Raw genomic sequence first — 23,472 nt, 5'->3', positions numbered from 1 at the left:
ACGTTGTCACTTGTTAGACAGCAATGAAGCAAAAATAAGGCAGAATGAGTAGACCATGACCTACCGGATATCGCATCTGGACTTATAAGTACCACACGTCATCGTTGCACAATATGCACAGGAAGTGCCGAAAGACCGAATGCAAGCACACACCGACTTCGCTGATCTGTAAGCGTTGTCGCAGTTTATGTTTGTCTGCAGGATGGAGATGCATATATGGATTACTCGGATCTACTGCCAGACTCTTGAATTCATGATGCGACTTGTGCTTGTGATGTTGTACGGATGAGCGACGAATAGTGATGTAGTAAATGATCCGACGCTAAGATACCTTATACCACTGTCGTTATCAAATATAACTCCGTTGAAGTCCGGAGATTCCATCACCTGCACTAGCAGGTCTACGAAGAACATGACTATTACACAATACAAGCATTCCACTTCTTGCTGCAGCTCTGCGCTCAGTAGATCGCAGGCAGCTTCATCTTTCCACGTAACAACCTCCACGCCCATAATATATCGATCAGCAGAATATCGAAGAAGCTGAAGACTAGAGATCCACCAAAGACAATGGAATGATATGTCCATGCATCGTCTGGCGTAATGCCTACATTGCTTACTACGACTGCCCATGGCAACACCCAAAAGATATTGGATACGAGAGATTGGTAGAGGTACCATCGAGGTCGAGTCGAGAGCAGAATAGTCACCAGTTGGGTGGAGACAGCGTAGAAGATGTAGCACCAATCGATGGTCTTCCACATCTTTCCCACAATGACAGCCACCGTGTGAGACTCGGAGAGGTAGAAAGCAAAGCGGCGAGCGCCGTACTCTGCAAGGAAGATGCATAACGGGACCTCGACGACGATTGCGATCAAGCTTGATACCACAGCCGGACGAACAATTCTTCGTAGCTTCAGTCTGGTTAGAACGGGCCTCCGGTCTTCTCCTACTTGATTCCTCCACTGACCCCAGGAATGGCCAATGAATGCAAGAGAAGTTGCTTCAAGCGCTTGCACCGGTACCATTAACAAGCCCCATCTGATGGAGGAGAAAACACCCCACGCAGTGGCATAATCAGAACCCATGGATACTATACCATTAACCAACCATAGGTATAGCGCATTTCGGACGGCCGACTCTGCGAAGGTCAGGGCTCCAGGCCTTGCTAACGTCTTTAGACAGGTGAAGCTCAGATTGACCGGCTCAGCTTCTTCAAGAGGTCTCCTGTGGTCACGCCTTGCTACACTGCAGAAGTAGACAAGTCCAACCAGTGCTGAAGTCATGTTGCATGCTAACTGTGTAGCTGCTTGCATGTTCACTGTCGGCGTGAATCTTCCAACATGCACCTTCGAAATGTCTAGCAAGTCCAGAATGATGTTGATGAGAAACTTGACTGAGCTGATGATCAGGGGTACGTCTGGCTTGTCAAGGGCACGCGTACTGCTTGTGACGGCTGTCTCGATGGCCGACGAGAGAGCAGATAATGCTGAGATGCGGATGTATGTGAGTGATGCTCCACGCACTTCGACCGGCACAAATCCGCTGGCGAATTGTCTAGCTGCCGCCACAAATGCAATCGACATGATCAGTCCGAGAATGGCCTGAAATGCTATCATCGTGAACGATAAGCTATACCGTGACGACAAGGATCGGTTTGCCTTATCACCTATCACGTTCCATGCTGCTCGCGGTAAGCCTTCATTCAAACACTCGGCCACAACACCGATATAGGTGTAAGCATCTGTAGTCACGACCATCGACGCATCGATGTTCGCTACCCAAAGTTTGCTCAATGTGCCATATAGAGCTGGCAAGATGAACGCGCAAATATTGAAAGCTAGTGTGCCAGTGTAGCTGGAAACATGAGCGCCTCCCCATCAAACATAAACTTCAGTGTTCTTACCTGCTTCGACTCCATGTACTCGTCCTACGTGTCGAAGTTCGTCCATCGTGCAAATCTGCCGTCGCTTTCTCGACGCGGGTGTCATCTTTCGGAAGCATGATGCAAGAGTATTACAGAACTGCGTAATGAGAGCTACAGTGAAGCTGTCGAGGCTTCATTTTGAAGCTCATCGTCGTCAAGAAGACATCCTTGAGTATCATTGGATGCCCCTCATGCATGCTCTTGGCTGTACAACGATACAAATCTTTCTTCAAGTGTTGTAGCATCATCAAGCTCTGATAGGCGAGGGCCTAGAGGACTTGGTCAGCGTGAGATAACCTAATTTTCTTTTCCATTGAGATGCAGCTGCCGACCCCAATGGAAGTAGTCACATCAGAAGAAGGTCATGTTAGTGGTCGAGAGAATTCAAGATCTAGAGTAGTCATAGAAGCACTGTATAAACTTCAAACGTTGCGAAAGGGTTATACGGGTGCGAAGCAAGGTAAGGTATGCGGCAACAACTGCTGCCAACGTCGATCATGTGCACATCCCTGAACCAGCAAGTCGGATGCGAGGACAGATGCCGAACGAGCCTAGGTATACAAGCGCATACATGGTAGCATACAGTGCGTGAGGAGATCAGGAAAATCAAGGTCGTTGAGGTGGTGTGAGCGGATTAGTTCATGCAGGGCCCGAGGCGTTATCATACTGGCACTAGGTGCGCATAGGAAAGGCAACAGCAATCGGCCGAGGCCGAATTATCCACCTGTTACGTCGCCAAAACATCCGCTTAGATGGTAGAGGACGCAAGCTCGTCCTAAGGGACACGTGGTTGCTGTATCATAAGGTAAGTACTCGTACGTAAGGCATCCTTCATTGCTTCGGTCAACTCGGGAGAAGGAGGGGCAGCTCTTGTCTGACCGCGGGGTTGCACACCTACCTTACCTTACTTCAAGGGACATGGCCCAAGCTCTGAAGCATAAGCTTTGTGATCCTGCAGCTTACCTTGATCGCTGCGCAACAAGGTGATCATGTCCTGCAACCTGCGAAGCTGCTGCATCGAATTACAATCATGCTGAGGCGATGAACCTTACAGCTTTTGATACCTCTTAGCCCGTGAAGAGATGACAGGCGAAGTGACTGTAAATACTCTATACTTCCGAGCGAGCCGGACATGGCACAGACAATTAATGTCGGAGGACGGAACTATTCAATCTCCTAATGGCGTGAATGACATCATTATGTAGCACCCCTTCGTGTGTTCCACCACTTTGGTGGGTACTTGCTATCCATTAACGTTTATTTGAAATGCGTAGGCCGGTCGTCCCGTTGCTGGCTGGAGCGTTGAGCTCTTTAAAAGAGTGAGAGCTGCATCGTTCCCTGCCAGGACAGCTTCCCTCCTAGCACACACCCATAGCTATACTAATCCAACCTCAGCATTGTCATGATGGCTGGAGTTGCAGAGAAAGACCTCGAGGTCGGAGACCTCTCTCCATGGGGAGAGGCAAGGTCCACCATAAAGGAACAACCTCTTTCCAAGGAAGAGCTAGATCTAATCAACAGATACTTCAATGCTAGCATGTACCTTTGTCTGGGTATGCTCTATCTGAAGAACAACCCGTTATTAGAAGAACCACTTAAGGTCGAGCACATCAAGCCTCGACTACTGGGACATTGGGGTTCGGATGCAGGACAATCCTTCACATGGATTCATATGAATCGACTCATCAAGAAGTATGACCTTGATGCTTTCTTCGTCTCTGGTCCCGGACACGGTGCTCCTGCCGTCATCTCCAACTCATACCTCGAGGGTGTTTACTCTGAGGTTTACCCGGACAAATCAGAAACTGTAGAAGGCTTGCAGAAGTTCTTCAAGCAATTCTCATTCCCTGGCGGCATTGGCTCCCATGCTACCCCCGAAACACCCGGCAGTATACACGAGGGAGGTGAGCTCGGTTATTCTATCTCTCATGCATTCGGTGCCGTCTTCGATAACCCAGAGCTCATCGCCTTGACTATGGTTGGAGATGGCGAGAGTGAGACCGGACCGCTTGCCACTTCCTGGCACAGCACCAAATTCCTCAATCCCATTCAGGATGGTGCCGTTTTGCCCGTGCTCCACCTCAATGGTTACAAGATCAACAACCCCACCGTCCTTGCCAGAATTAGCCATGAAGAACTCCGTGCGCTCTTCTGGGGTTATGGCTGGGAGCCTCACTTTGTTGAGGGTAGTGACTTGCCCACAATGCACCAGGCCATGGCTGCTACCATGGAGACTTGCGTGACCAAGATCAAGAAGTACCAGAAGGAAGCTCGAGACTCGGGTAAGGCGACTCGACCGATGTGGCCGATGATCGTCCTTCGCAGTCCCAAGGGTTGGACTGCCCCGAAAGAAGTAGATGGACACAAGCTCGAGGGCTACTGGCGCGCCCATCAAATCCCATTGACTCAAGTCTTGAAGGACGAGAAGCAACTAGGCCTCCTCGAGAAGTGGATGAGAAGTTACAAGCCCGAAGAGTTGTTCAAGGATGGCAAATTGATCCCAGCATTGAGGGCCATTGCACCCGAGGGTAAGCGCCGCATGAGCGCCAACCCTGTCGCCAACGGAGGCGTACTGTATCGACCTCTGAGAATGCCCGACTTCAGAAAATTCGGCTTCGATCTACGTAAAGCGGGTGTCTCATCAGCCCCCAGCATGAACATCTTCGCCAAGTTCTTAGCTGAAGTGGTCCGCAACAACATGGAGACTTTCCGTCTCTTCGGTCCTGACGAGACTCAGTCCAACAAGCTTGATGCTGTATACGAGGTATCCAAAAAGCAATGGATGGGAGAGCTGCTCAACTACGATAGTGACGGTGGCGAATTGGCAACCACAGGAAGAGTCATGGAAATTCTCAGTGAGCACACCTGCGAGGGATGGCTGGAGGGCTACACTCTGAGTGGACGCCATGGTCTTCTCAACAGTTACGAGCCATTCATTCACATCATCGACTCCATGGTTAACCAGCACTGCAAGTGGCTCGAGAAGTGTGCAGAGGTCTCGTGGAGAGAAAAGGTTGCCTCGCTCAACATTCTGCTCACATCCACTGTCTGGAGACAAGATCACAACGGTTTCACTCACCAAGATCCCGGCTTCTTGGATGTCATCTGTAACAAATCCCCCGAAGTTACTCGCATCTACCTGCCTCCCGATGCCAATTGTCTATTGAGCTGCATGGACCACTGCTTCCGCTCCGTCAACTATGTCAACGTGATCGTCGCCGACAAGCAAAATCACCTCCAGTTCTTGAACACGGAAGAGGCCATCGCTCATTGCAGTAAGGGTCTCGGCATCTGGGAGTGGGCTTCAAACGACGCCGGTCAGGAGCCCGACGTAGTCATGGCATGCTGCGGCGACACCAGCACCCAGGAGTCCCTCGCCGCCACCGCTCTGCTCCGTGAGCATCTCCCAGATCTCAAGATCCGCTTCGTCAACGTCGTCGATCTGTTCAAGCTCCAGCCAAACGGCTATCACCCTCACGGCCTCCGTGACGACGAGTACGCAGCAATTTTCACCGACAACAAGCCCGTCGTCTTCAACTTCCACAGTTACCCCTGGTTGATCCACCGCTTGACCTACAAGCGCAAGGGCCAGAACCTCATGCGTGTGCGCGGCTACAAGGAGAAGGGTAACATCGATACCCCGCTCGAGCTCGCCATCCGCAACGAGACCGACAGGTACAGTCTTGCCATCCTCGCCATTGATAGCTTGAAGGGCGTCTTGGGCAACAAGGGTGCCTCTGCTCGTGAGCATTTTGCGGACAGAAAGACTGCTTCCGCCAGTCATGCGTAAGTTTCGCCCAATCTAAATTTCCAAAACCTGATGAGACATGTGCTGACTTTCCACACACAGATACGAAACCGGCGAGGACCCCGATGACTACGTCAGCTGGAAGTGGCCATACTAGAGAGACCATAGTGCAGACTCTGCCGAATGGTGCGGACAAGAAGCGTCTTCTCTTTCGGTGGATGGATGACTATGAAGAAATGCTCTGGTAAACAGACAAACAACATGATTAATTGATGAACTTTCCATTATGATACAACATGCTATTCATGATTCATCAAGCGTTCTATGTGTGAAGTGGTACAGTGTCTCGTTAGGGGCTCCTACGCCAGCAGTGGTTCTTGATATGCATATCAAATAGCTGGTACGGTAGTGTGACTCATCGCGAATAACAAATATCCCGAGAGGATCGTCATGGTAGATCAGCGTCTCTTCATAACCCACAAATTAAGCCGAGAAAGAAATTTATAAGGTTCATTCCAAATCATACGGAAATGTGAGAACTCCACGCACTTAAGCATGTTTGTCCACTAATCTTTCGCGGGCCGAGTCTTGCCATCGAATTCGGTAAGATTGGTCAGTTTGAAGACGAGATCGGCAATGGGATCAGTATCAGGTTCTAGTCCTTGATCCCACGTTTCCCCTTCGAGGATTGGTGTCGATTCTGGCGATGCTTGCGTGTCATCGTCAAACACTCTCAATGGATTTGCTGGTACGTAGGGAGGAACAGAAGGAGGAGACCGAACGGTCTTCAACTGACGACGCCCAGCGGGAGAAAGAAGCTTAGTCAAGTCTGACACGCGATTAAGTTCCATCTCATGGTTGAATGATGCTCCTCCGAATTCCTCGTCCTCGCTGGTTTTCATAGTCATATACCTAGTTTCTACGATCGGTGTATTCAATATCTTGCGGACAGCATGGCTTGTCTTGTAGAACTCCTTGCGTACGTTACTCTGTACATCAGTAGCACTGCGAGGAGAAGCATCTCGGCCAAGGGTTTCTTGCGCCTCGCAGATCTTTGAGACGAAGTCCTCGATGAGCTCGCTGCAATTATTGAGCTCTCTCTGAAAGAGCGTGATTGGGGTATACTCTTCCGTGATCGGGGGATCACTGGGCGAAGTGAAAGCACTTGTGCCTGCGCCATTGAGGATGATGGTATGCGTGTTGAAGGCCTCTGTGGAAGAGGCACGAATAGGAGGAGGATGTTCGTTCATAGTCACATCACCAGGTTTCATAGTCGATACGGCGGAAGACATCTGAGAGGAAGCAGTGTCTCTTAGCATCTCAGAACTCGCTCCAGAGCTGCCCCGAGGTGCGCGATCGACAGAGGATTTTTTCGTCATTAGGATACGGATAGCTTCTGCCTCTGGGCTTTCTATTGGTCGTGCTTCTGTATTTGGTCTAGAGAAATAACGTTAGTGGATATTCGAAGAGTCGCTACATGAAGGAGTCGAAGCAACTGACGTCGAAGCACTCTTCGATGCTAATTGGAGTACGTTCAATAAGATCAACAGATCTGTCTTTAGTCCTTCCAACTTCCTCTTCTGTTTCTCAACCCTATCTGCCTTGAATGCCCATACGAGGTTTCCTCTGAAAGAGACATCGACAGAGCCATCCGCTTTCACCTTCTGACGTTTCTCGAGACTAGCGCTTATATCTTGGAAGATAGAATTGCACCTTTCTTTGACGTCGTCCACTTGTTGCAGAGCATCTCCACTGATCAGAGCGATGAATTCCTTCTGTTTGAGGGCATTGCCGACGCTTTTCAGTACATTACTGGTCAGAGTGATGTGTCCAGCTAATTCAGGTATATCATCATTTGCGTGATAAGCCGTTTCACCATATTTATAAAGTGCTGAGACGATCTGGGCGCCTGCACCAGCTAACCCGATGAGTCCTGTGGCTGCGTCCATATGTGCTGGCTTCCATAAAGGATGATTTCTCAGGCGATGATGGTGTTTTGAGCCCAGTGAACGGTATGATGGTTTGAAACAAAATCAGTCCTACTCGAGCTTCAGGTATCGACAGATGGTAAGATCTGGGGCTGAGTTAGCCAAGGCTACGGGACTAATGCAACTTAGCCAAAGTGTTGAGAGTAAGATGAGTTACACAAGCCCAAGGTATCCCTGTCGAGGAAAGTGCGATGCAGTGTGCAAACGCAACTAAGATCAGAAGGGCATGGCACGAACATGCATCATATTTCGAGTATTGCGTTTATTTCATAGTTCTCATGAGATCTAATATTTTATCCATTCATGCATGCACCTGCTCGAGTAATCCAGCAGCGACAGTTGCACCATTCGCTCGTAGAACAATCCTGCTCGGAACCTCGAGAGGAACAGCCGCATCCAGTTCCACTTTTACCCTAGCGATTGCTCCGGGTTGGACGACTCTTGGTTTCTTTTTCTGAACTTCTCCACTAGACTTGTCAAGTACTCCAAGCAATTGTGTGATGCGACCAGGAACGTGCAGGCGTCCCCTATGGATATCTACTTGCATAGGCAACACGTGTTCGAATGCTAGTAACTTGGTCGTGAAGGATTTGATGTTCCGAATTGGCTTGCGTGGGTCACACAGGACGTCTGCCACTCTAAGGTGGATGGGATCAATATCATTGAGATGAAGAGTGATGATCTGGCCTGCGACAGCCCATTCGGCAGGTTGACCGTCAATCTCAATGCCTTTGATAGTTGCTGTCTCACTAACAGGCATGGCTAAGATCTGGTCACCAACTTGTAAGGTACCGGCCTCGATTTTACCAGATATCGAAAGTGGATTTGTGATTCCGCCACGGAAGACATCAGAGATGGGTAAGCGCAGAGGAGAGTCCAAGGCGGCCTTTGTAGGCTGGAAGGACTCGAGTGCTGCCACTAGTGTTTGGGTATCCTTGCTGGTGGTGTACCAAGATGCTGCTTCAGGAGCTGGCAGAACGACATTCTCGCCAGTCAGACCTGAACAAGGAATAAATGCAATGTTCTTGGCCTGGAAGCCAGTCTTCTCGAGGAAAGCAGCTATTTGTTGCTGGATCTCTTCAAAGCGATCCCGTGACCATTGCACGCTGTCCATCTTGTTGACAGCGACGATGACTCGCTGACAGCCCATACTACGTACAAGCTGAGCGTGCTCGCGGGTTTGTCCCTTGAGGCCAGCCTCGAAACTGTTCGTACCAGCATCAATGACCAAGACCGCAAAGTCTGCCTGACTTGCTCCAGCGATCATGTTCGGAATAAAGTCGCGATGTCCAGGAGCGTCAAGAATGGTGAATTTCGTCTTGTCTGTTTCGAAGTTGTTTGAGGCAATGTCGACAGTAACACCTCTCTCCCGCTCTTCCGACGTGGCGTCCATGACCCAGGCCAATGCAAAAGATGATTTGCCGATGTTGGTTGCTTCTTTGCGTAGCTTGTCTATCGACCGTTGGTCGACGACTTTCAAGTCGTACAACAAACGACCCATCAACGTCGACTTGCCATGGTCGACATGACCAATGACTACAAAGCTTGCTGCGTTCTTGCGGTCTGATCTCTCATACTCTGCGAGCACGTCTAGATGTTTGCTCTTGACCCTATGTAAAGTCAGTACAGTGGTCGCCGAACGTCCAAAATACAGAGCCTTACTTTGGTTGCAGTGCGTCATCAATGCTCATCTCTGATACGCCATTGGTCACACCAGATACAGACTTGGAGTCCTTTTTCTGGCCGCTCTGCTTCTTGGAAGCTGATGCTAATGCTTGTGGTCAGTGCATGTTGATGTCGCATTCACTGTCGCGTCGAACCTTTTGCCTGAGCCTGCATAACTACATCATCAGGACTTGGACCTGCAAAAGGATTGGTGTCAGCAAGAGTTGGACGATGATCCAAAAGAGAAGGAGCAATCTTTTCGCTGAACAACAGCGACTCGGAATGCACTGAAGGGCGTGGAGCACCACCACCGCACATGGCTTGGGCAAATATGGAGGGGCTGGCACGTATGTCTGAAGCACGGGGTCCAGCAGGCTTTAACGGAGGTATCGTTGCTTCTGACGGAGTGGGACGTCTTTCTGCCACAGGAGGGGGTGGTGATGGACTCTTGCGCTTTCGTATAGGATAAGATCGAGAAGCAGCGGGCGACGCATTCTCGTCTTGGGTGGGCTGATTTGACGAGGATTGGAGCGGCTGTGGTGGTAAAGGTCGCGTTGGCTTTGTCCCTAGACGGTCCATAAGGGAAAGACCTGCAGACCCCTCCTGCTCGGTAGCCTGACTGTTTGCTTTCTGCTCAGCCTCCTTCTTCCTCCTCGCGGCTGCCAGAGCAGCTAGTTTTGAGGGAGCTCCACCCAGGAGTCGCAATGGTGGTTGTAGCGCTTCGGTGACTATTGTGCCTTTCCTCTCCTCTGGAACATTGTGCCAGGGAACGTTCTTGAAGAAATCCCATGGCTGGGCTGGAGAGTCGCGATCTGTACAGACGGGACTGTCAGATACTGCTTGCATCGGCGGAGGCTGGGCGGCGGGGGGCGATTGCGTACCGTGGAAGTGGATGTGAATTTGAGTGCTTGGGATTAGAGACTCCAGTATCGCCGCATTGTCACAGTGTCATAGTGTCACTGCGCGGTGGTGATGGTGCTCGTTGAACGCAGAAGAAAAAGAAAAATTGAGTAAAAAGAGAAAGAACATTTGCTTACCATTCTTGGACTTTGCTGAAACCACAGGTGCTTGGGCTGCAGATGCTGCGGCTGCCTGATCGAATTTTGATATTTGCTTTGGTTTTTGTTGCTTTGTTGGTTGCGCTTGCTGGGGAGTTGTTGCCTGATCTAAGGACTCATTAGTCGAGTCTGATGAACCATCAAATTGTCTTATTCACTTTTCAGGTATGTCACCGATTTGCCCACGTCGTAGTAGTAGTGCCACAACGCTTCGTGTATCTGAGCATCTATGATGAATCCTTCGTATTGCTCTCCTAAGGCTTGCCTGACACTGATTGTGCCTGAGCGCATTTGCTCTTGATCTTCTGCACTCAGTTCATCTCCTCCCTCCACAACCCCGTCATCGCCATAGTAGTCGTCACCGTCCGAGTAGTCCAAGTCATCCTCGTCAAGAGCGATGTTCTTGATTCTGTGGTGCGCCATGATCTACACAGCCACGGTATAGAAGATGTTGAGTCGTAAAGTCGCGGTGTAAACGAATTAAGGAAAGTAAGTGTATTTGTCTGAATGTTGATTTGCCGTGGCACCTTTTCGACTTGGTGGGGGACTTCTGCGGGGCTGTTGAGTCTTGGGTATCAATTCCGGCCTGTCTGTTTCGTGAAGTGCTGTATGATCACAATAGAGCTGCAGTCACGATACATGCAGTACTGAATATGATTTTCTATTATTCCAGTTTATTTTGTATACGTTTTCTCCAATGGCCGATCCGTGGTACATTGAATTGTCATTGATTCGCCAGTTTTTTGTGTTAAGCTTAATTCGATTTCAACTCTCATGCTTTTGCTGACCCGGTTGCGTCATACATTTTAACGCCAACCCACGCTCAGGCCATGGTGCTTTTGCGGACTTCTTATCGGATCAATTGATGGGCGAGAGATCCGATACCATGTGTTGCCCTATCTCCAATGCACAGATTCACTCACCACATAATAGCGAGTATGAAATCGAGGGTCTAATTCCTTTTCGGTGCGTTTTCCGCGAACGTTGTAGATTGCTAAGTGCAGTGCATACCACTGTCATGACGGTGGCCTGTTTACACTTTTGAGAAAGCCTTGGAGAGCGCGGACGTGGCTTGGATAGCTCAATCGAGTCATGACTATCCCTGCACTTTAGCTGGTCTTGCTTCTGGATTGCGATGCTTCACGCTTTAGCAATTCGATCGACTCAACCAATTAGCCGATGACGGAGGGTGCTTCAGATATGTGAACTTGGGTGATATGCGCATACAAGTAGGTCGATCCCCCATCGATGTAGATTATCTCATGCAGGTACGCTCACTTCGGCTCTTCTCGTGATCATGTCTGCTTTTACAGTGAAGTTGTCGGCACTCTCGTTGTTGGCTATCAATGCCGCAGCCGTCGCGGCCACCAACCAGAGCATTGTGACAGATATTAATACCATCTCGCATTATTGGGGCGTGGTCTCTCCCTACTCTGACAATGCGGACGATTATTTTGGCGTGAATGACATCGGTCTGCCGGACCGCTGTCAATTAGAGCAAGCACATACCCTGCAGAGACATGCCAATCGCTTTCCTACCTCGTACCTTGTAGATGGCATCAACGACGAGAACTTCGCAGCCAAGGTCAAGAACTGGACTCAGGCACACCCTGCCACATCCTTCATCGGACCTCTCGCTTTCCTGAACTCGTACGAGTACTTGCTGGGCGAATCCCTGCTTACCGGCTTGGGCGCTGCCACCGAGTTTTCCTCCGGCGTTGCCTTCTGGAATCGTTACGGAAGAACTTTGTACAACGCAGCTCCGGGTCAATTGGCTTATAATGCCACTGCAGCTAACGGTACTGCGCGACCTAAGCCTGTTCTCAGAACCACCGGCCAATCAAGAATCGAGAACAGTCAGATCTCCTGGGCTCTGGGCTTTTTTGGTCCTTCCTTCCAGACCGTGCCTGATCCCACCTTGAAGAACTTCACTGATGGAGACCTGTTCGACGTTGTCATCATCCCCGAAGGAGGCACTGAGAACAATACTCTTGCCTCGTACGACTCTTGTTTCAACGACTACACTGCCGGCATTGGCGATCTCGGCGACAGCGACGTCGAGAAGTACATTCCCAGATACCTGGTCAATGCTACTGCCCGTCTGCAAGCCTACGCTCCCGCTGGGTTCAAGTTGACCCTCAACGACACTTATGCTATGCAGTCGATATGTGCATACGAACAGGTGAGCGCACATGCCGTATCAGCACATTGACTGCTCTGACCCGTAAGCAGAACTACATTAGCTCATCTGACTTTTGTTCGCTTTTCACTTTGGACGAATGGGATGGCTTCGAGAACACCATTGATATCCAGTACTATTACGACTACGGTTACGGTAACCCCACTGGCCGTGCGCAGGGTAAGAAATGCTCCCGTTCAGCGTTGATGTAGACGGAGTCTAACGAATTGCTAGGTATCGGCTATCTGCAAGAGCTCATTGCCCGCCTCACGAACCAGTACATCACGAGCTCGAACAGCTCGGTCAACAGCTCTCTCACAGACAATGCCAGAGACTTCCCTCTTGGACGCCCCTTTTATGCCGACTTCAGCCACGACGATATCATCATCAGTGTCATGGCTGCCATGTCCCTCGACTACTTCCGCGAAGCTCCTAGTCTGACCCAGTTTCCTCCCAATCCAAAGCGTCACTTCAACATGGCCAAGCTGACACCTTTCGGAGCTCGTCTCGTCACTGAAGTCATCGGGTGTTCCTCGCCCAGCCCTGTTGCCGTACACAAGCACAGGACTCAGTATCGTCCTGATCAATATGGCTACAACGCCGCTAATGCTACCCACAAGTTTATCAGGATGAGACTCAACAACGGTATCCTGCCACTCGACACCATCCGTGGTGGTGCCTGTGTCGGTCGTACAGACGGCATGTGTGCTATGGATAAGTTCTTGAGCAGCCAGGAAACTGCTTATGCCCAAAGCAATTACGATTACGCTTGCTTTGCCAACTACACCATTGCCGATCCGACCAACGGCAATGACTACGATGGTGTTGTCTTTGCGAACACTTCTGGTGTGATTCCAAACTAGACGTTGTACATTCAAATGAGTCATGCGTTGGAGGATTATGTCAGTAGATTGAGTAATGTGTATGTGTAGATAGTAGTACATAGAAGTAACGTAGTCGTTAGTATCGGAGTTGACACACGAATGTCAGAACGAGTATCGACAACATAGCCCACCAACTTGATATTGATCCAACATTATGCAGTATTACCAGTTTACTTGTCCATAGTCGGCTTTTTTCTGCCTAGTCGACTGGAGCTCTACATTGCTAGGCTCGGTGATAGATTAAAGAAATGCTTGCAAGACACCTCAAGGTCAGATCTCGGTGCTGACAGTCATTTTCGGCATATGTCTGCAGCTTCCTATCAGGAGACAGTGCAAAGTACGGGTCCAGAGCTTATTGAGTCGTGAGTTGTAAGGAGGTGAAGTTGTAACAACGTGGAATACTCTCGAAATCCTCATACCGATGAAAGTCCAGCAGCACACGAGCTATGCAGCTCTTATATTCATACAACCCAAACCCTATGGTAAGCGTTCTACTCAATTACCACCTCATTGAGATACTTTAAAGGTACCACGAACAAACAAATAGGAAGGCATGAACATATCTCACCTTTCACGTCACCCTGCATGTACCAGTACCACCCCGCAACGACAATTGCTTGTTCACACACAAGCTTTGCAGGGTCTCACGGGTTGTCCTTGGCCGGTATCCAATCCAACACCATCTGCTTATCTTGACCTACGACTCGTCACGTCTACTGACCACTGTTCCTCGACTTCATTCGCCGGCAGATCAAGTATCAAGCATCATGGGGTGACCCCGCCAAGGAGCCTTGTCTGACGAACCTTAACACCCGGAAGTATGTCAGAAGAGGGGCCAGCGAAGTCGATAGCTAAAAGGCCAGCCAGAGCCCTCCCTTCCTGGCTATAAGCATGCACGCCGACGAGCTATCTTTGACTCGTGAATTGCTTATTCTTGTCCTCCGGGGGCACGTGATTAACAATAGCTTGGATGCTTATAGACAAGATATCTCGGTCTTACTATCGTTCGTCTTCTCTTTCTGGTCAATCATTGTCCTCTAGTCACGATCGGGAAAATTCCACCTCTCTTTCGCATTCTGTCCCTGCTGGGCGTTCGACAAGAAATCTTGCGGTGTCGAGAGATAGTCAGGATACTATCACGTCGTGGCAGAGCGAGACGCCTACTCTTGTCAATCACAACCTCAAGTCTCCTGCGATGACAGAGGCGGATATAAACACTACCGCGGAGCGTAGGGTTTCGTTTGGGATCGGTGGCGCTGGAAATCTGCGTAAGTAGGTCATGGTAGTACAGTATCTTTGTATCATGCTCTAATGCTGCTTCCTAAACAGGGAGACCTCGAATGAGCTGACCCCATTGCTACAGGCCGTCCTTCAGACCGCGAAAGAGCGCAGAAAGAGCTTGAAGAGCTGACAGCAATAAACACACGCACAAATGCTGACGGTAAGTCCTATCTTCTCGGACCCTACCATCTTACTCCAATTCTAGAATCTTGACGAGTATAACTCTTCCAAATCGTGCTCTCGACTGTTCCGTGCCCAGATCACTTACTTTCTACCATACAGCCGGTGGAACAAGCGACGACGTCCACAGCAGCCACCGCAGAACAAGTCTCTGGTCCCTGAGCTCTGCAGACAGCAGCTCAGGTTCCGGACTCGGGGGCAGCACGAAGGAGGTGCTGAATAAGTTGTTTCGGAGGGGAAGCAAGACCGAGCCCGAGACTACCAGTGGTGCTGCAGGAGGGGAGGGTGGAGTGTCACATAGTGATGTGGGGTTCGAGGGGCAGGGAGCTCGGATGAGTGGGTTTCCTGATGCTGGTGGAGCGGGTTCTGTTTTGGAAAAGTGAGGTTGTCAGGGGTAAGCTGAGGGGAAGCAAAGATTGGTGATGGTACGTTGTGGTTCTCATGGTTAAGAAGCTGTTCCGTTAGTTGTTGGGCGTTGAGGTCTACGACTACCTATGATTTGTTCGTGTTGATGATACTACCACCTGGTTTTATATCTTTATTACACTTGGAAGAGGCGTATCTATTGTTTCTCATTTCAATGACAAATCAACGTTGTTCATTGAATCGAATACTGTCTGTGGATATATATATATATAAGTGGCGAACATTTCTAGCAACTTTTGAGTTTGTATGAGAACAGGGCTCAATAGGTCATTCATGTACGTGCTCGGCGGGTATCTCATTGCAATCTGCGGAAGTACCATGGTCAGGGGAACGACCTCTCCACCACGTCTGTGTCAACATTGTGTACGACACTCGAGATGGTGATGAGGAGCCATCATTACTACCGCGCTGTCGCCTTGAGCTGGTCACGAGTGGTAGTTCTGCGATGGCCACAGGGGTTTCCCAAGCACTATGCCACCTCACGTGACGTCCTGGTCGTCGAAGTATTCGACACTCTGAGCATCCTTGGTAGCAGAAGCCATTCAGCGTATGCCGATCGAGGTATCTGTAATGAGTCTTTTACTTGTGCAGCTGGTATTGGTGTGGTCCTTGTTGGACGTCTCTTCACCTCCTCTTCTTGCCAACAACCTTCGTGAAGCCATCATCGTCAACCTCGGCTTCTGGTTTCGGTGAGCGGGGGGCAAGGTCAGGCGCCTCGTCCATGTCGACATCCTCGCCGTCTTCATCATCGCTGTCACTATCAATCTCTTGACCGTCCTCTCCAATGGTCTGCGTGACGACATTGACGTTGGCCACAGCCTTTCCACCTCTGGCGGTCCATCGCGCCTTGACAGCCTCGACCCCGGCAAAGCTTCCCTCCTCGAAGATCTCTTTCCTCAGCTTCATGATCTCCTGGGCGACGGGGATCTCGCTCTCGTCCTCGACGTTGACCTCGAATTCGTCCAGCATGACCTGCAGCAGGACGGACTCGACGTCGATCTGGTCCGTGTCTGGGCGTTCGTCGAAGAGCTCGGAGATGGCGCCTGCGAACCAGTCTCGCTTGCCCGCGCTGTCTGGACCTCCCCAGTTGTTCTGTACAGCCACTGTGAGGGCGGGCCACAGGGAGATTGTGTACCAGATGCCGAAATCGAACTGCTGGGTCGCCTCTGCCGACGGGATTAGAAAGGAGCCGACGCCGTGTGCGAGAACGGGGAGCCTATGCGTACCTGATGAAGCCATTCTGGACTGCTGGAAAGTCTGAGGGTACGTAAGATGTGTAAGCCCCTTTGCTTGGTTGTCTGCCTAGATCCTCCAGAAGATAATTCGAGATGGTTACGGTATTGTTTTGTTCGCGTTTCATAAAATTTCAAGACCCTGACACGGGTTTGTGCAGATGGTGGGCTGTGCTGAATCTCCCCCGCGTCACTTGGCATGCGCTATGACGTCGTCTAACGCGGCTAACGTGTTTCCGTCTCCTCGGGCTTACAAAGGAATATCTCTGGTATAGGAGAGGAGAGTCGGCTCGCGAGTCTCTAGCCTACTGGACATATAGTGGATCGGCGCATACACACCGCGTTGTGGAGTGGAGCATCAGTTACTCACCTATATACAGTATCACTGCCTTTGTGGTCTCTTTCCTACTGACAGTGTGAGATGGAGTGTGCGCCGACACTTTGATTGACGTCCGTTCCCCGAGGATATAATCCTGTTGTTTGAATATTTGATCCTTGTTATGATCACTGTTGGGTTGCCAATAAAACTGGCCGTCTTGGGGTAAATACAAAATAGATAGATCAGCGACCATTCATCTTCTCCTATTCGTCCTCGCACAAAACAACCTTCCCTTTCCATACTGAACCCTTTCCCCAACCTGTGCGCGCCATGGTCCTCAGTACTGTGGGTGTCGCTGCAGACGTCACTCCTTGTGTTATCGAGACGTTCTTCTCGCACGTGAGTCTTCCGTCATTGTTTACCCTGATGTGTCAGACAAATATGCTCATGCACATTCGCAGTATCTCAATCGCAAGCCATTGAAAGAAAAGCCCACAGCTCATATTTCATATCATGAAGGCCTGAACCTGATCCGTCAGTTTCTTACTTATGCTTCGGAGCATACCGTCGAGGATGTCCAGGCATTCACCGCACAATGGGTGCCTTGTCCGACCTGGGTTTCCCTGGAGGAAGTCGTCATTGCCGACTCTTGTATCTCACGCGCAGCAGACCTCATCGAAGCCCAGCTCGGGCCGAAGGGCATCGAACTTGTGGGTGGCAAGAATTGGTGGCAATGGAGACGGCCAGAAATTCCCCTGAAGGCGGACTGGCTGGAAATGAAGAACGATTTACACGAGCGCAAAGCACAGGGCAAAGAGAAGAGCGACAGGATTCTTCTTTATGTTCACGGTGGAGCTTACTATTTCGGCTCTACTGGCGAGCACCGCTACCAGATGCAGAGACACGCGCGAAAGCTCAAGGCCCAGATCCTGGCTCCCGAATATAGACTCGCCCCTCAATTTCCTTTCCCTTGCGGCCTGCAGGATTGTATTGCTACTTATCTGTTCCTCATTCAAGATCACGACCCTCGGACCATTCTTCTTGGCGGCGATTCGGCTGGAGGTGGTATGGTGCTGTCGATGCTCGTCGCTCTGCGCGACCAAGGCATCCCGCTACCTGCAGGTGCCATCTTATTGAGTCCTTGGGTGGATCTCACGCATAGTTTCCCTAGTGTTGCTGGTGACGGAAAACTCGACTATATCCCAGCAATGGGATTCCATCACAAGCCCTCCATGGCCTGGCCGCCTCCCAAAGCCTCTGAGATGCCCGATCTCAGCGACTCAGATGGCAGCAGACCTTCGTCATCATCATCGACCGAAAAGTCGAATCAGAAGAGGGATGAAGCAGATGCTGCCCAGGGAGTTTCTGTGAGAGATGCCACCTCCGAACGACCCTTGGATCCAGAAAGAAGTGTCCCAAAACCTGGCCAAAACTTGACTATCGAGCTCGACGGCAAACATATCGAGATTGAGGATCAAATCCAGATGTACGCTCCGAACCACCTACTTGCCCACCCGCTAGTTTCTCCTGTCATGCAACCATCGCTAGGCGGCCTGCCTCCGCTACTGATTCAGGTCGGCGGTGGTGAGCTGCTGCAAGATGAACAAGTCTACATTGCACACAAGGCTGCCAATCCTGCGGCATACCCACCTCCATCCGTTGTGACGCGGGAATGGGACCTCGACAGCCAGATGTTGCACCGCTACAAGCCCACCAAAGTACAATTACAGGTCTGGGATGATCTCTGCCACGTTCCTCATACACTGTCATTCACGCGGCCGGCAAAGTACATGTACAGAGGAGTGGCGCAATTCGGCGCGTGGGCACTGGCACATGCGCAAGACAGACCAGTGGCCATTCTCGACGACGACGACATCTCCATCATCTCCTCCGGAGGCTCCTCGAGCGAGAAGGAGCAGCAAGGATCTGATTCTGACGCTACTGGAGACCGAAAAGAGGCGCAGTCGGCTGGTGACGTACAAATGCGTGCCCACAGGATTACCACCTCGTCCGGTGCCGTCGGCAAAGCTGGCGATCCGCTTCCACCCTTCATCAACAACATGATCCGTCAACGAGTCGATCGACACGGTATGATCTTCCCTCTCTTACCGGCTCCCGAGCTTCCTGGTCTACAAATGGATCGTAACAGCATTGGTGTCATCAAGCCTGGTCCCGTGCGCAAGTGGCTCGCCAAGAAGCTCGAATGGGACACACGGTTCGCGAGGGGCAAACGCCGTGTGCAGAAGACCCGTCTCAAGGAGCTCAGGAAAGGCTACGATGTCTTCGCAGGTGAAACACCTCCGCCTACGGCTCTGGCAGGTAGAAGACAGGAGGGCATGATGCAGCAACTGCAACGACAGGGCAAGAGTTGGGCCATGGCCATGTGGAGTGGCTGGGGAAGTAAGCACGACGAGAGCACCATCGAACGCAGGCAGAAATTCGGCAGGAGACCTACTCTGTCGGTCGCTTTGCCCGAGGCGGGCACGGGCATCGCGGCGACCAGGAATCCAGAAGAGGACATTCCAAACGCAGAAGCTCAAGCAACAGCTAGTGATGCCGATCCAGCTTCAGCGCGGAAGGACAGTAACAGTGGAGTCGCCGTCCTCGCCGGAGGTGCAGTGTTAGGCGCGGCAGGTGTAGGTGGCGTCCTAGCCGCACAGGACTCCCACAAAGTCCAAGGAAGCGAGAACACCTATCTCAGTAGTAGCAGCGCTCGTCCCCACAACGGCACTGTCGCTTACCCATTCAAGCTCCATAGTATGCCAGCAGCTAGCGCAAGCATGGCCACGCTGAACTCTAGAGACATTGATTACGATGATGCCAGTCGTCCCAGTTCACCACCAGGTGATGAGCGGGTCGAGGGTGCTAGCGTACACAAGGGAAACGAAGAAGGAAACGAGCCAGGCGGACACCATTGGCTCATGGCAGGCATAAGGTCCCATCTCCACCACCATCACCCCTCCGCGTCAGACCCCAGATCCGCCGAACCACAAGACGGATCCACTCATCGGTCACCGGCAGCAGGAACAGCAGCAGTGTTTCACGAGACAGCCAACACCACAGACCCCACAAGACCAGACAACCACGCGCAAGACACGGAGAGCACCGAACCAGGCAGCCACGCCTGGCTCATGAGTGGTCACAACAAGGGCCATCAACCATCGCCGAACGAGCAGAGCGTAGCAGAGAACAGCCACTTGGCGCCAGACGCGCCGCGTCGACCTCCTCTGGACACTTTTGTTACTGCTAGGGAAGAACTTTGAGCGAAGCAAATCAAATACAGTGGCAGATAGAAGGAAGGCTGTAGGAGTGTCGCATGCATAGGGTCGCTTGTCAGGGAGGAAGGCTCAAAACTCAGTTTTTTTCTTCCTCTTTTCGTTTTCTGATTCTGATTCTGAACTTCTGCTGGGAGTTCCTTTTGTTTTTCCGATGTGTGTTGCCATTGACCTAGCCTTTTGTCTTGTAGCAGAGGAAGGAAGAGGGGAAAGCTAGAGAGAAAGAGAGAGAGAGAGAGAGAAAGAGAGAGGCCAAGATCGTGTCCTGTGCCGACCTTTTCCTCGTTGCTGTTGTCGCAGTAGTCGTCGTCGGGGTCGTGATACCTCTTCTACAACATATACATGTACATATATCTTTCTATTCTTGCCCCAGACAGATCTTTACACACATGGCGAGAACATGACTTCATGGAATCATCATACAGTTTTTCTTGCTTTGGTAAGGATCTTCATCTTGCGTATAGCTTAGGTGTGCGCAGGATAGATTTGGCAAGAGATGGTGATAGACCCACTTTCTAGTATAGATCTAACGTTTTCACACTCATTCTGCTTCCGTGCTTGGGACACGCATAGGTACATTAGGTCGTTGCTTCCAAGTACTCCATCCTAGTTTCCAATACCACCGTGCCCGACTACGCTAAACCACGCTCATCCTCCCTGCTGCCTCTGCTGCATGATCCGAGCGGAACGATAATGATGCCCATCATCCTCGGAAGAAGGCGGAACCGGCGGAATCGCAAAGCTATACTGTGTGTCTGGAACGATTTCATTCGCGGGTCTGAAGTGCCACGAGTGTTGCTCGTCGAAGCGAGGCCTCTCGTCTGGGAATTCGGTGTCATAGGGTCCTTCTTCACCTTCCTCGTCTGCGAGCAGATATAGCTCTTCGTCTTCCGAGTCAGATTCCGACGAGGAGATCGTGTACAGCGGTCGTTTTCCCAGTGCTTTTTCACTTAGGCCGCGTGCTGCTGGTGCTTGTGAGATTGTCTTTTCTTCGGCTTTGAGTTTAGCTCCACGAGCGCGTGGCGTCGTCTCTTGATTTATGTCTGGAACATGCGCCTGTGCTGCGAGGACGTGCGTTGCGGGGCTGGTGTGAGACTCTGGAGACTCCGCTTGCATCGGTTCAGACGAGGTCGATGGTGGAGGACTCAAGTGAGCTGGCAGATCTGATGACATGTCCTCGTTACGGACATCGTCGTATTCTGTCCATGTGTGGCCTGGTGCGATGGGCAGAGGAGAGCTGGGCAATGGGGCTTCTCCCTTGACTATATGATGGCGGCGATTAACCTCATCGATATCGACGTAATCATCGTCTTCTGTCTCTGGGGGTTCGATTTGGTCGCTGAGGTCGATATGTTCCACTGCTCCCTGAGGCTGGTGGTGTGGTGGGACTGCTTCGGAAGAGACGATGTTATCGATATCTGGGTCCAGATCCATTTCCTCCTCGCCCCTGTGCAGTATTTGAGATTCTGCGAAAGAGTAGTCGTCATATTCTTGCTTGATCCGCATGTTTTGCTTCTGCGAACTCCAGGCTTGGGTTGGGAACCCTATCGTAGACACTTGGCTGAGATGCGAAGCATCCTCGCGTGCACGGAAATGATCATTTCGCTGGCGCTGCGTCGACGGTGGTGGAAGGGATCCAGAAGTCGCGGTCTGCTTCACTTGGACATCGTTCAACGTCAGGTACTCCACGTTCTTGTCTATCATTGCGTTCGTTCGGTCGAAAGCCGGAGGAGGGGAAGAAGTCATGCGAGTGTTCTTCTCGACTGCCGGTGAGGACAATAAGTGAGCCATGTCTGGTGGTTGCTGAGTATCTGCCCTTGGCGTAGGGGAGTCTGATGTTGTCGGTATCAAGGGATCGAACGAGTCGGCGGTGAGATCAACGACGTTGACATCATGAAAACGAGATCGGTGGTGCTGCCTCTCAGGGTTCTCTGGCGTGGTAGGCAATGACTCGGACTTGACAGACTGATCATCAGCGGCCGAGTTTGCGCCAGCTTGAGGGTTTACTGCTTGTGACAAAGCCGGCATTCTTTGCCGTTGACGAGACCTGCCCAACAAGAGGTCCTCAGCAGAGCCCTCCTGGGTGTCCAGAACGACATTGGGACGTCGAGCACGACGGAAGAATTCCAACCTCTGAGTCTGGTCACATCTTGCAGCGTCACGGTCCAAGGCGCTGGCGACCGTGTCATAGTAGGGACCGTTATACTCCAAAGTCGCTTGGTAAGTGTCACCGCTCACATACTCGTCTTCTCGAGCCCGTGCTGCAGACACGTCATCTGCCAGTGTCTCGGCTGAGGCTTGAAACTGATTGTCTTGGATAGTCGACAGCACTCGTACGAGTCTCCGACCTGGCTCATTCACAGCAGTAGATGGTTGGTGTTGAGTCTCCAGCACAGGCATGTCATCAGAATCAGGAATGGTAGTCCGATGCTTGAGCTTAGGCATCCTTCTACTAGGCATCTCGGGAACACGAAACAGCGGGGTCTTCCGCACCGCCCAAGGGAAGAAGGGGATGGCTTCCTTGATCGGTGTCTCGTGTACGGGACTCATCGCGGCGGCTTGGCGTGGTGGTGATATATCCATACTGCGGGCTTTCAAGGGGGAATTGACCGGAGATCTTCGAGAACGCCGGCTCATGGCGGAGAACAAAATAGCGCTCTGTGGCGTGTTTGACGAAGGGATTTCCGAAGGAAAGTTCTTCTGCGGCGTTCGAGGCTGAGGCAATGAAAACGACAGCTCTGGACTAGGACCCTGCCGTTCCTGATAACGAGCCTGGACAGGGCGTGTTGGGGAAAGAGTGTCTTGGGAAGCTATCGACTCAGGCACTCGCTCAATCTCGTTTTCATCCACTGTTGCTTGTCCGTCACTCTCAGCAGTATTGTCTTCCTCGTCTGTCGTCTGGTCTTCCTGTTCCTGGCCCTCGTGGCTGCTTCCCATCGGCTTAATATACCCCATTTGAGTCATGGTATTTTGCCTCTTCACACTCATCGTACTCTTTATTTGCTGCTTGGAACATGTTCGCCGTCTCTTTCTCATTGGTTCTTCCGCCTTGTAATCCCCATCTTCCACGTCTTCAATCTCCTCAACCTCATCCTGTTCGTCAGATATGCTCCCTTCAAAAGACCAGCTTTGAGTGAGAGTCGACTGCTTTGCCAGCGTTGGCTTACTTGATGCAGGTAAGGATCGTCTCGGCTGCTTCACTTTCGTCTTACGATCTGGGAACTTCCTTTGACGGAATGTCGTGCCAGAACTATAAACCACATCATCATCCATTGCCACCTTCTTTGTTGCTGGAGCCATGCTGGAACTC

At 51.1% G+C, this 23,472-nt stretch overlaps 8 protein-coding genes across 10 annotated transcripts; 4 read left to right on the top strand and 4 right to left on the bottom strand.

Moving 5' to 3' along the window:
* Positions 1-461: 461 nt before the first annotated feature.
* AAFC00_004260 (uncharacterized protein) lies at positions 462-2,004 on the bottom strand (the record flags this gene model as incomplete). The annotated part of the gene is made up of 2 exons (XM_069343873.1): positions 462-1,857; positions 1,907-2,004. The coding sequence occupies 2 exons, from the start codon at positions 2,002-2,004 to the stop codon at positions 462-464; spliced, it is 1,494 nt and encodes a 497-aa protein (XP_069202423.1).
* Positions 2,005-3,329: 1,325 nt separating this feature from the next.
* On the top strand, positions 3,330-5,832 carry AAFC00_004259 (uncharacterized protein; the record flags this gene model as incomplete). Of its 2 annotated transcripts, none has more annotated exons than XM_069343872.1 (2): positions 3,330-5,713; positions 5,778-5,832. In XM_069343872.1, the coding sequence occupies 2 exons, from the start codon at positions 3,330-3,332 to the stop codon at positions 5,830-5,832; spliced, it is 2,439 nt and encodes an 812-aa protein (XP_069202422.1). The 2 variants fall into 2 exon arrangements, with proteins under 2 accessions (XP_069202422.1, XP_069202421.1); XM_069343871.1 differs by having other exon boundaries at positions 3,333-5,713.
* Positions 5,833-7,964: 2,132 nt separating this feature from the next.
* Positions 7,965-10,809, bottom strand: AAFC00_004258 (uncharacterized protein; the record flags this gene model as incomplete). Of its 2 annotated transcripts, none has more annotated exons than XM_069343869.1 (5): positions 7,965-9,273; positions 9,326-9,431; positions 9,484-10,140; positions 10,366-10,494; positions 10,545-10,809. In XM_069343869.1, the coding sequence occupies 5 exons, from the start codon at positions 10,807-10,809 to the stop codon at positions 7,965-7,967; spliced, it is 2,466 nt and encodes an 821-aa protein (XP_069202419.1). The 2 variants fall into 2 exon arrangements, with proteins under 2 accessions (XP_069202419.1, XP_069202420.1); XM_069343870.1 differs by having other exon boundaries at positions 9,484-9,525.
* An 874-nt stretch (positions 10,810-11,683) lies between these two features.
* AAFC00_004257 (uncharacterized protein) lies at positions 11,684-13,428 on the top strand (the record flags this gene model as incomplete). Its single annotated transcript, XM_069343868.1, has 3 exons — positions 11,684-12,568; positions 12,619-12,745; positions 12,800-13,428. 3 exons carry the CDS (start codon positions 11,684-11,686, stop codon positions 13,426-13,428), a joined length of 1,641 nt encoding a protein of 546 aa, XP_069202418.1.
* A 1,216-nt stretch (positions 13,429-14,644) lies between these two features.
* AAFC00_004256 (uncharacterized protein) lies at positions 14,645-15,293 on the top strand (the record flags this gene model as incomplete). Its single annotated transcript, XM_069343867.1, has 3 exons — positions 14,645-14,717; positions 14,813-14,890; positions 15,013-15,293. 3 exons carry the CDS (start codon positions 14,645-14,647, stop codon positions 15,291-15,293), a joined length of 432 nt encoding a protein of 143 aa, XP_069202417.1.
* Positions 15,294-15,960: 667 nt separating this feature from the next.
* AAFC00_004255 (uncharacterized protein) lies at positions 15,961-16,575 on the bottom strand (the record flags this gene model as incomplete). Its single annotated transcript, XM_069343866.1, has 2 exons — positions 15,961-16,502; positions 16,563-16,575. 2 exons carry the CDS (start codon positions 16,573-16,575, stop codon positions 15,961-15,963), a joined length of 555 nt encoding a protein of 184 aa, XP_069202416.1.
* Positions 16,576-17,217: 642 nt separating this feature from the next.
* AAFC00_004254 (uncharacterized protein) lies at positions 17,218-20,150 on the top strand (the record flags this gene model as incomplete). Its single annotated transcript, XM_069343865.1, has 2 exons — positions 17,218-17,286; positions 17,349-20,150. The coding sequence occupies 2 exons, from the start codon at positions 17,218-17,220 to the stop codon at positions 20,148-20,150; spliced, it is 2,871 nt and encodes a 956-aa protein (XP_069202415.1).
* Positions 20,151-20,810: 660 nt separating this feature from the next.
* On the bottom strand, positions 20,811-23,462 carry AAFC00_004253 (uncharacterized protein; the record flags this gene model as incomplete). The annotated part of the gene is made up of 1 exon (XM_069343864.1): positions 20,811-23,462. The coding sequence occupies one exon, from the start codon at positions 23,460-23,462 to the stop codon at positions 20,811-20,813; it is 2,652 nt and encodes an 883-aa protein (XP_069202414.1).
* Positions 23,463-23,472: the final 10 nt, after the last annotated feature.

This window comes from Neodothiora populina (genome assembly GCF_041146345.1).
Source record: "Neodothiora populina strain CPC 39397 chromosome Unknown canker_contig_17, whole genome shotgun sequence".
Classification (NCBI taxonomy): domain Eukaryota; kingdom Fungi; phylum Ascomycota; class Dothideomycetes; order Dothideales; family Dothioraceae; genus Neodothiora; species Neodothiora populina.
The sequence above is the reverse complement of the archived record's forward strand: the minus strand, read 5'-3'. Positions and strand labels throughout refer to the sequence as shown.